We start from the raw sequence: 11,292 nt of genomic DNA, 5'->3' as shown, positions 1-11,292 counted from the left end.
TCCATAAGTTCTCGTATGTAAGTATTTTCGATTAAATTAATCATGGGTTCTCTTGTGGTTAATTTAATTGATTATTTTGGATACAAATTCATGTTTCATGTGATTTGTTAATGTCCAAAGAAATCCTTCTTTTCTTGTAAAAGTAAGGTCACTCTTGTTGTTCTTTTGGGAATGACATTTTATGGGGGAGAGTTCTTGATTGAACTTGTGGTTAATTGCCAAATCTTTGTGGGGAGTGCGGCTGTGGAATATTGTAGGAGTTTTCTTGTATCTTTATAAAATCCTTGATGAATACACTAGTTTCGGCTATGTGAAATCGTCGAGACAAAGTTGATATGTTGTTCTCTTTTGGTCATGAAGTATCTCTATGGAAATTTCATTAGAATCCCACTAGTTTTCGTACCTTTGCCAATTTTATAGACAAAAAGGGGGAGAATTAATGTGTAGTTCACACTACAAATACATGTGGTTTATGGATCATTATGTAAGGGGAAGTGGTTTTCATGTGAGATGAAGTATTGACAAAGGGGGAGTGATACATATCACCATAATATTGTTATCGAAATTGTGATACAATTGGAATTTGATGTTGTGTAATAATACTATGACACTATATTACAATGATTGAGAGCAACTGTTTTCTCATTTTTATAGCTACAGATCTTCAAAAACTATGATGCCGAGTTGAACACATTCAGAATCACTGGAGTACTTGGAAGTGACGAAGATTTCGAGTAATGTTGAAGAACCAAGAAAATCAAGCATTTGGATTGAGAGCTACAAAGTTTATTTATTTTGTATTTCATATGTATTGATAGTTTTGTCACTAAAATTGACAAACAAGGAGATTGTTAGAGCACTACTCGGTCGAACTCGCAAGCGTTGCTATCTCAAGATTGTTGTCAAGTTTAGTTTCCAAACCTATAAGTCTTGATTTCTAGTCTACTTATAACTAAGTCTCGGATCAGGATAAAAAGTATAGTTGAGCATTAGACTTCACGGCATTCATCGATTGAAGACGAAGAACTACTAAGGGGAGCTTGTGGAACTTCATCAACAAAAGGTACGTGGAGACTTGAACTCATCTATCACTCAACAGTCTATCTACTCTACCTCCTATTTGAGACACAAGTCGTATAGCTATATAGACTTCAACTATACACATTTGATATTTCAAGCTGAGTTTAACTCGCTTATATATTTCTCGAAATATGTGTTGGTAAGCTTTCGCTTTAACCAAGTTCATCTTATATTCTTGACGAAAGTCAAAAGACGATCATGTTAACATCTTACATGATTTGTGTGAGGCGGTCATTTGATGTAGACTCAGAATGTTTCGTATTGATCATTCGATCACTTGAAAATTTCTTTGAAGCTAATAGTTTGCGTGAGCCAGATATTCCCGTCTCTTGAGAATGTTTAAATGATTGAAATGGAGTTTAGAACACTTAACCATGATTGGATAAAGCATAGTATGCGTACTTGCATATATGTAATCCAAGTCCGGAAACCATAGTATGCATACCCGTATGTGTACTGGTTGATTTAGTGAAAGTCTGGAAACCTTGTACGCATACCGGTACGCGTACTGGCGTGAGGTTTAGGTCCGGGAACTTCTGATGAGTTTGGAAGGTATGCGTACCCGTTCGCATACTGGCGAACCCAAACTAAGTCCGACTACTTAGGTATGCATACACGATTGCATACTTGAGTAGGTTATGTTCTAAAATCGGTTTGTTCATAAATACATTTATATAATAAGGAATGCAATCTTTTGCAAACAGTGGCTATAATGTTCATGAATTGATTCATGTGAATCAAAATCTATTTTGCTTCAATTGTGTCTTGTATACTTCTACGAGAATATAAACAATTGAACAACTCTAACTAGAACTAGTTTCATTTGAGTCATTTGAACTAGTTATGGTTAAGATGAATATGGTTGTTATGAAAGTGTTCATGTGGCTAAATTCGGTTAACTATTGTTGAGCCAACAAGGTGCACACGTTTAGGTACGGATCTCATACCTAAATGAAGTCACTTTTCATTTGTATCTAACAAGCTAAGTTCAGACTAATGGTTGAAAGATAATAGATTGAGTCTAATCATGTTTTAATCTAACGGTGAATATTGAATGCTTTGTTACTAAGGTAGCATTGATTGCAAACCCTGATTTGAAGACTATATAAAGGAGAACTCTAGCAACTGTGAAACCTAATCCCCACACCTCTTGCGTCATAGTAGTTGCGACTAGAGTCGATTCTCCTTTAACCTTAGGTTTTTCACGAAACCCTGTAGGTTAACGACTTGAAGACTTCATTGGGATTATGAAGCCAGACCCAACAATGTTATCTGTAGTTGCGTGTTCTGATCTTGCTGTTTTCTATCGTGATTGAGTACTATCTTCTCTAAGATTTGCTCGAGATATAAGCAAGATAAAAAGTAGTCACAAATATCTTCGTCTCATCGTTTTTGATTCCACAATATCTTGTTTCGCTACCATACGATTAAGATTATTATGAGATGATTGATATGTTTAGGCTTTTCTTTGGGAATATAAGCCCGATATATCAATTGGTTCATGTTCACCTTGATTTATCAAAAGACGGAACAAAACTCATAGGTTTATCTGTGGGAGATAAATTTATCTATACAATATACTTTTCTGTGTGAGACAGATTGGTTTATCAAGTTTTCGACTTTGGGTCGTAGCAACTCTTAGTTGTGGGTGAGATCAGCTAAGGGAATCAAGTGCGTAGAGTCCTGCTGGGATTCAGAGATATAAGGAGCACAATTGTACCTTGATCACTGTGAGATTGGATAGGGACGAACTACATTCCAGCCCGAAGTTAACTTGGAGTAGGCTAGTGTCTGTAGCGTCTTAATACAGTGTGGTGTTCAAATATGGACTAGGTCCCGAGATTTTTCTGCATTTGTGGTTTCCTCGTTAACAAAATTTCTGGTGTCTGTGTTATTTTTTTCCGCATTATATTTTGTTATATAATAGAAATATTACAGGTTATGCGTTAAGTTCAATCAGTTCTTGAATCCGGACTTTGGGTTGTTGATTTAATTGATTGACACTTGGATATTGGTTTGTGATACCGTCCAAGTTATTTTTCTTATTCAATCGGGATTGCAAATTCCTATTTGTTTGATTGCGGATTGAGTTGAGAAATTGAGATATAACTCTTTGATATACTGTCTTTAAGATTAAGTTTGATTGTCTAGTTGATTCTCTTGAAAGTATATTGGAGTTAGTCAATGCAGATTTCTAAGCGAAATATTAGGTGTGGTTGTTAGACCCCCGCTTTTATATATATATATACATATATATATATATAACTTCGCATGTTATGTTTTCGATCTTAAACGACTTGAAAGAAACGATAGGAATGGAAATAAGTTAAGTTCGGGGTAGTACTTGTATGTCTCAACATCCCTAGACTTTCTAGTCTAACCTAAACGAAGTTAATTGACTCTAGCATTCTTAATCAAGCGACCATAATTGAGTTTTGATACTAAAATATGACAACCAACCTTAATATACCAACAGTTGCTGTGTTCAACCGAGCAATGCTCTAACACACTTCTTTAAAATGAATTAGCAGTGGATACCAACCTGTTTTACTTTTGCGCAATTATGGACACTACCAGCCCCTTTTTTCACCCCAAACTCGTTCATACGAATAAATGACTAATAGTGACACTAAACATGAACAATTATCCATGTGAGAAAATATAAACCAGATTATCAATTGTTTAGGAGGAAAAACAAGAGTACATGACAAACTTTCAGCCATTCGAGAACAAATATAAACACATTTTTAGGTGGGACGACTGACAATAGGCCATCTATATTTATATTTGTATCATAAAAACAACCTTATATGCCTTATATCGCGTTTCTTCTTCACTTACATGTTCTCTCCTTCAAACTGAATAAGATAACTTATTTGGAGATTACTTATAGCCCTTATTTTAAGAGTGTGTGTTGGCATGTTAATTCGATTAGTTGATTAATTAACGATTAATCTAGTACCATACGTGTTTAGAATCTCGATCTTCGTTACATAATCCTAGAATTAAATCAACAATGGAGATTCAAATGTTACATAAACAATCGTTGGAAAGTGAAAAAAAAACGGAAAAAAAGAAAAGAAATGCAGAAAGACCAAAAAGTATCAACATCGCTAACGAGGGATGCCAGGATACTGCGAAGTTTACCAAAGTCCATATAAGACATTTAAATTTCTAGTTTGTCTTATATGGGATTCGGTACCCTCCTCAATAAATTGATACCCACGTTAGAAGCCATGAAAAATATGGAGGCAATGATAATTGATGGAGTAGTGGCGGACAGTGAAGCCAACTTCCAATATATAACCAATAAGTATTAGCCCAATTGACCAGAGGTCGAACTCCGAAGTTATAGGTAAGGGGTTTGATTTCCATGTTAATAAGGGGTACCTAGATCAGCTGGTCCATCCCGTTAGCCAAAGTTTCATGCGTTCCAGGAGGTCCTAGGTTCGAGTCCCCAATGTCATAATATTGCAGAAATTAACATGGAAGGTAGAGTTAGTTTGCTCCCCTTGTGACACAATCTCAACCCCCATCCACTTCGGCTCCCTTGGCTAGGTTACCCATGAGGCTCGCTGGTAGGCTAGCACAGTAACCTGTTCAATTAATGTAGCTTAGCTTGTTAGGCTTCCAACTAGTTAATGTAATATTCTTTATCCAATAATAGAGCTGCACATGGGTCGGGCGGGTCAGGTTTTAGCTAATACCAACTACCAACCCAACTATAGCGGGTTTTTATTTTCATAACCAACCCTGCGCACCCATAGATATCGGGCGAATTTTTGACCCGCCCACTACGCGTTGGGCAGGTTCGGGTTTAAACCCGCTCAAACCCGCTTCATATTGTAGTTCAACATTTTCCGCAAGTTTTTCACCTGTAGTGTTTATATTTATACATGCTTTATATTCAATGATCATTCACACGCACATGTTTTAAAATTTGCACATACTTCTTAAGTTGTTAATTACTTAAAAAATGAAACCATAAACATAAGTGTTCGTTGTTAAGTTCATATACTAGTACCACTAGGGGTTTCAATAACGGACAACTAGGATTAGTTTTATCAATGGTGCGGGCGGGTTTTAGCTAATAACAACTACCAACCCATCTATAACGAGTTTTTATTTTCATAACCCCGCACCCACAACGGACGGGTTCGGATTAAAAACCCACGAATTTAGCGGATACGGACGGGTTCGGGTAAGTTGGACGAGTCCTGTGCAGCTCTATTCAGTGACCAATATTATTTATTTTTTTTTAGAAAAGAAAGGAAGATTTCCAATATATGAGATCGCGATCGTCCACTCAATTTTCCATCAAGCAGCTCAAACACTCTCTTTCTCTCTCTCCGTTTATAATAACAGAACGGAAAATACACAAAATTATTACTCTCTCTTTCCGTCTCTCTACAAAGCAAAGTAAAATCTGTTTACAAATTTCATTTCCTTTTTCTGCGAACGAAGAGGAGGAGGAGAAAAAGAATTATCGATTCAATCTCCAACTAAAGGTAAAGATTAAAATCTTAGATCCAATTTTCAATTCTCAATGAAATCCTTAGATCTAACGGAGAATGTGCGAAATCTCAGTGTTGCTTACTTGTGAAGTCTAGGTGTTTTGTTGTGATTAGGATTGAATTTTCCGAACCCTAGTGTCAATTATTGATTTTGGTTTAGGGTGGAATCAAATTGTTATGATTCGTAATTCTAACCTAAAAAAATATGTCATGTTTTTTTTTTTTTTTTGTTTAGGTTTGGTTTGTGAAACTGAGATCGGAGATCTTACAGGTGATTGGTGGATTTGAAGAACACTCAAAATGGTATGGGTTTTTTTTTACTCATCTATTTAGTTTAATCTAGGACATTGCACTGGACTTGAGAAGAATTGTATTTTTTTTTGTTCTCTGAAATTGTTATTTTTGACACAAATAGAACGCATAAATGTTGAGAAACTGAATACGAACTGCGGATATGTTGTTTACGAACAATGTAATATATACTCCCTCCGTCCAACTTTACTTGCCTAAATTGTGTTTTATTTTAGCAAAATTGTAACAAAAAATTGACATATTTCCCACTAAAATTTTCAAATTATCAAGACAGAAACAAAAACTAGGATATCAAAATTTATATATTAAACAAACAATTTGGAAGATCGATGGTGTATGTGGAAGTAATTTGAATTTCTTTCAAGTTTTTGCAAAATCCAATTTTGGCAAGTAAACTTGGACGGAGGGAGTATTACTTAGGAAAACTATGGTAACTACTTGAAATTCTATTTGTGTTGTTCACGGACCTTACCCCATGATGAGGATCACTTGATTTGTATAGGTTTAGGTCATGTATTATGTTGGTTCTTGGAATATGACTCAATCTGGTGATTGAATGTAATGTGATGTCAAGTTGGTTGTAATGTAATGTAATGTTTGGCTGCTTATTGGTTTTTATCATTTGATCTCCTTCTCTGTGTGGTTTACTTGGAAAAATATAATGATCATTAATTTAATCATGTAATTGCTGGTTAAAGATTAGCAACGATTGTTTTATTATTGATGTCATTCGTATGCGTGGTTTGATTGAGGTTGATCCTAAATTAAAGCTTGAAAATATCTTGTGAATGTTAAGAGACTAGGAAAATTCATACCAAATATTTGATTTCGAAGTTTTTTATTTGTGAATCTGGTAAAGATGGTTCATTTTTTTTGTGCTGAAATTTACATTTTTTTTATTTTATTGTGTGATTAGGTGGTTCTTGCTGCTTCCATTGTTAGTAAATCTGGTAAAGGTGAGATTGCTTTTATCTAGCTAACTGTTAACTAATATTCTATAATGGGCTGACACCATTTGAGTTACACTTGTTAACATTGAAGGTCTTTTTTTCTTTTTTCTTCCAGTCCTTGTCTCAAGGCAGTTTGTGGATATGACTCGTATAAGGATTGAAGGTTTACTTGCTGCATTTCCCAAGTTGGTTGGTGTAGGGAAACAACACACATTTGTTGAGACTGAAAATGTCAGATATGTCTACCAACCAATGGATGCTCTTTATTTGCTACTTGTAACAAACAAACAGAGCAACATAGTGGAAGATTTGGAAACTCTGCGACTGCTTTCCAAAATCGTATCCTTTTTGTCCGGCCTATGTGCGCAGGGGTGTCAATGTTTTTTATTTTATTTTTTTCATTTAGGCTCTTAGAAAACAGTAAACATACTATATAATTTTCCTTTTGATGAGAAGGTGATGAAGATTCCACAAATTGTTTCCTTAATTCTATTCAGGTTCCCGAATATTGCCCCGCTGTAGATGAAGAAGGAATTTGCCAGTCAGGGTTTGAGTTGATTTTTGCTTTTGATGAAGTAATCTGTCTCGGGCACAAAGAAAATGTTACTCTTTCACAGGTTAAACAATACTGTGAGATGGAAAGTCATGAAGAAAACTTGCATAAGCTGTTAAGGCAGAGTAAGATCGATGACACCAAGGATGTTATGAAGCGTAAAGCTAGTGAGATTGACAAAAGCAAGGTACAATATACACATTGGCTCTCCATATTAAGATCTGTTGTGCTCGTCATGTTTATGTAATCTTCTTCATGTTAGTCAACTGTATTCCTTTAGTTTTGCAGTAATGTGATAATATTTCATGTCCATATGCAGCTTGAGAGGGGTAGAGGAGGGGCCGGAGGGCTTGGTTCCATTCAGTCAATATCATCGAGAATTGAGAGTAGCTTCATGGACTCGAGTATATCTGGTGGTGGAGGTGGTATTGGAAGTGGTTCTCCATTTGGATCATCTCCCGACTTGGAGTCCTTTATTAATAAGCCGAAAGGTTACTATTCTATTCATCTGCTTGACTTCTACAACCTACTGTTGCTTTAATAGTTCTTTTCAATTTCCCTGTTACTGTTTCTGGGAAGATTATAGTTCTTTCGCAAGCCAGATCAATGTTTTCTGTATTTGCATAATCAGGTCGTCCTACTGCATCTGCTACTGCTCCTCCTAAAGGTGGCATGCAGCTTGGTAAAACACAAAGGACAAACAAATTCTTGGAATCTTTAAAGGCTGAAGGTGAAGTTATTGTTGAGGATGTGAAACAAAGTGGTGCTGTATCCAAATCAGCTGCACCACCACCTACTGATCCCATTACATTAAATATTGAAGAGAAGCTCAATGTGATACTCAAGCGGGAAGGTGGGGTTAGTAACTTTGATGTTCAAGGTACACTTATGCTTCAAATACTTAATCAGGAGGATGGACTTATACAAGCTCAGGTACTGTCTCTGTCTTTCTCGTGCATGGTTATAACTTCGGGAATCTCTTTATTGTTTCTGTAATGGATGTTGTCCTTTACATAGAGTGTATATGGTTTAGGGTACGGAAGTTGATGTTAGCTGTATTATTATTCCCCAAAACCATTAGAACTTGATATTTCATGTGCACATTCTTCATACTCTGTAATGTATATAACATCATAACATGTTAGTTCACTTTTCAGGTTTCTATGTCTGTTGGTTTCTTAGCATTTTTTTAGCTAATGATATGGTTAGGTGGGTCCGACTTGAATTAGTTGTTCACTAATTTATTTCATCAATATATATTGTATCTAATTTCAGATCGAGACTGGAACCAACTCTGCCGTCCATTTCAAAACACATCCGAACATCAACAAAGAGTTATTTTCAAATGAAAACATACTAGGCCTGAAAGATCCAAACAGACCTTTTCCAATCTGTCCACCTGGTGATGCGGGTGTTAGTCTCTTGAGGTGGAGAATGCAGAGTACTGACGAGTCTTTAGTGCCCTTGACCAGTGAGTTTTGATTCTGGAAACCATTAGTAGTCAAGTCATTTTTTGTTCTGGTACATGTTATTAAACTATGTTGTGTTTGCAGTCAACTGCTGGCCGTCTGTTTCTGGAGGTGACAGTTATGTTAGCATGGAATATGAGGCATCAACTATGTTTGATTTGCACAATGTTGTGATCTCGGTGCCCCTTCCTGCACTTCGAGATACACCAAATGTGAGTCAGGTTGATGGTGACTGGAGGTAATTGGTTCTTTTCTGTTATTTATTTATTATGCCCTTCTCATGCAATGCCGTGTTAGAGTGTTGACAACAAATTAAGTTTTTCTATTTTTATTTTTTCTTATTTTGAGAGGTATGCTAATGTTTCTGCAGTGTGCGCATGCCAAATTAATGTTTCATCTAAAATGTCGCAAGTTCTTTCTGCCATTGGACTTAGAAATTTGTACTTTTCAATAATGCAGGTATAACTCAAGGAGTTCCACGTTGGAGTGGTCAATACTTCTAATTGACAACTCTAACCGCAGGTCAGTTAATGTGACTGATTTTTTTTCGTCAACTCGGCTTCCTTCATTAAAGCAATGGCAAACTAGAAATTCTTATTTGGTATTATTGATATCTTTACAGTGGATCGATGGAGTTTGTTGTCCCTGCTGTGGATGCTTCAGTGTTCTTTCCCATTTCTGTAAGGTTTACTGCCGCAAAAACATTCAGCGACTTAAAGGTTTGTGAAGTTCCTAGCTACAAGTAGAATAGTAGATTTAAGTATCCCGATAATTTGATTCACAGTACTTGACTTGCCCAAATTACTTCAATAATACATTACAACTGTAGTTTTAATTCTCTCAAGAAATCATTCTGACTACGTACACCTGGGCTTAAGTTTTTAGAGTTCTGCACAACCCCATATCCTATGTCTTTGCATCAATCCTTGGCTTTTATGATTTATTCCTCATATGCTGTTTGAGTTACTTCGTTTGCTGAATCCAGCTTATTAACTTTGAACATAACTATTTTGCAGGTTGTGAATGTCTTGCCGCTGAGAGATGGTCCACCTCCAAAGTTTGCCCAGAGAACACAGCTAGTCACAGATCATTACCAAGTTGTTTGATTAGACTGTTTATGAGGTTTTTTTTCGTCCCAATTTATGAAAGTGAGTCCAGATAAACAATTATGCAGGTGTATGAGATTTCTTATAGGATCAACCCCAGTTCCTTTTACCACAATTACCCGGGTAATATTTTTCTAGTACATCTGTTGAAGTAATGGAATTCCATTCGATTAGGTGTTTTTTTCCCGCTCTATATGACCTTAATTTTTTTTTGAAAATGAGCATAATTCATATTAGCTTACATGGTCCAGTAGTAGAACAATTGATCATCCATCGGCCATTTATATCTTTCTCTTGATGTGTTGATTCAAAGACTCTCAGGTCAAACTCAGGTTTTTTTCTTCCTTCATCCCGAAATCCGGCAATAATCTCCACTACTCCTTTCAAAAGAGGCGGCGGATTTGCCTTAAATAGTCAAACCCATGACTTTTCTTGTGAAAGTATATTTGTTATTGAGCACCCACTAAATTGGAATGTACTATTCAGCTTTTTGGTGAAATCTGGATAGCCCCTTAGTAAGAGTCGAAGTTGTGCATAACATATAACTAAGGAAGCTTCTAGGCTATTTCCTTACCCAATCGGAAGTAAGAAGACACATATTTTTCCCGAATGAAAAACAATCGGAATATAACTAAACATGTTTACAACCGAATATTCATCAACTGGAGTTCAGAAACTCTAAAATTTTATCCTACACAATCGGAGGTATAAAACATTATATTGTCTTCCGAATAAATACTGGCCCCAAAATGGGATTTTTCCTATATCAGAAATTTTGAGATTTTTTCAATATATATATATATATATTCGGTAGTGAGCGTACTTCCGAATACTGTGTGTCTACTTAAACATATTCGGGAGCCAAAAAATTCATTAAACTACCGATTATTACCAGTTTGTATCCAGGAAGATATGGCCAACAATATTCGGCCGATAACCATCAAATATTTCTCCCGAATATTGTCGATGTTCTTGAGAAATGAAGAACACGACTACATTCGGAAGTAAATAAGCATGAATATCGCCAGAATCTGGATAAATAACCGAAAACCCTTGAATTTTTTTTCTCGATTCGTCGAATTAAAGCGAAATAAACCCCAAAAATGATAGATTCTTACCTAATTGGGGCCATTTGAAGTTGACGAAGTGTTTGACTATCGGAATCGCAACCACCGACTACATCGACGGGTGCTTCTTCTTCGCGTTCTTCGCGTTCTTCTTCATTTGCAGCAACAATTTCTTTATTTCTTGCTAAAATCCCAATCTTTGGATCGATACCCCGAGCAACGTTTTTGGTTCTAGGTCTGT

General features: G+C 36.1%; 1 protein-coding gene across 1 annotated transcript; it reads left to right on the top strand.

Moving 5' to 3' along the window:
• Positions 1-5,414: 5,414 nt before the first annotated feature.
• Positions 5,415-10,202, top strand: LOC113284058 (coatomer subunit delta-2-like). The gene is made up of 12 exons (XM_026533455.1): positions 5,415-5,588; positions 5,830-5,897; positions 6,823-6,862; positions 6,972-7,195; positions 7,354-7,596; positions 7,729-7,900; positions 8,041-8,342; positions 8,685-8,880; positions 8,963-9,116; positions 9,338-9,400; positions 9,501-9,597; positions 9,895-10,202. Exons 2-12 carry the CDS (start codon positions 5,895-5,897, stop codon positions 9,982-9,984), a joined length of 1,584 nt encoding a protein of 527 aa, XP_026389240.1. The 5' UTR covers positions 5,415-5,588; positions 5,830-5,894; the 3' UTR covers positions 9,985-10,202.
• The last annotated feature ends 1,090 nt before the right edge of the window (positions 10,203-11,292 follow it).

This window comes from Papaver somniferum, chromosome 5 (assembly GCF_003573695.1).
Source record: "Papaver somniferum cultivar HN1 chromosome 5, ASM357369v1, whole genome shotgun sequence".
NCBI lineage: Eukaryota > Viridiplantae > Streptophyta > Magnoliopsida > Ranunculales > Papaveraceae > Papaver > Papaver somniferum.
Note: the sequence above shows the minus strand (reverse complement) of the source record. Positions and strands in the feature narration are given on the sequence as shown.

Coding starts and splice junctions, on each gene's coding strand:
- LOC113284058 (XM_026533455.1), top strand. Junction 7,901..8,040: donor CTTTATTAATAAGCCGAAAG/GTTACTATTCTA, acceptor TTGCATAATCAG/GTCGTCCTACTGCATCTGCT. Junction 9,598..9,894: donor AAACATTCAGCGACTTAAAG/GTTTGTGAAGTT, acceptor ACTATTTTGCAG/GTTGTGAATGTCTTGCCGCT.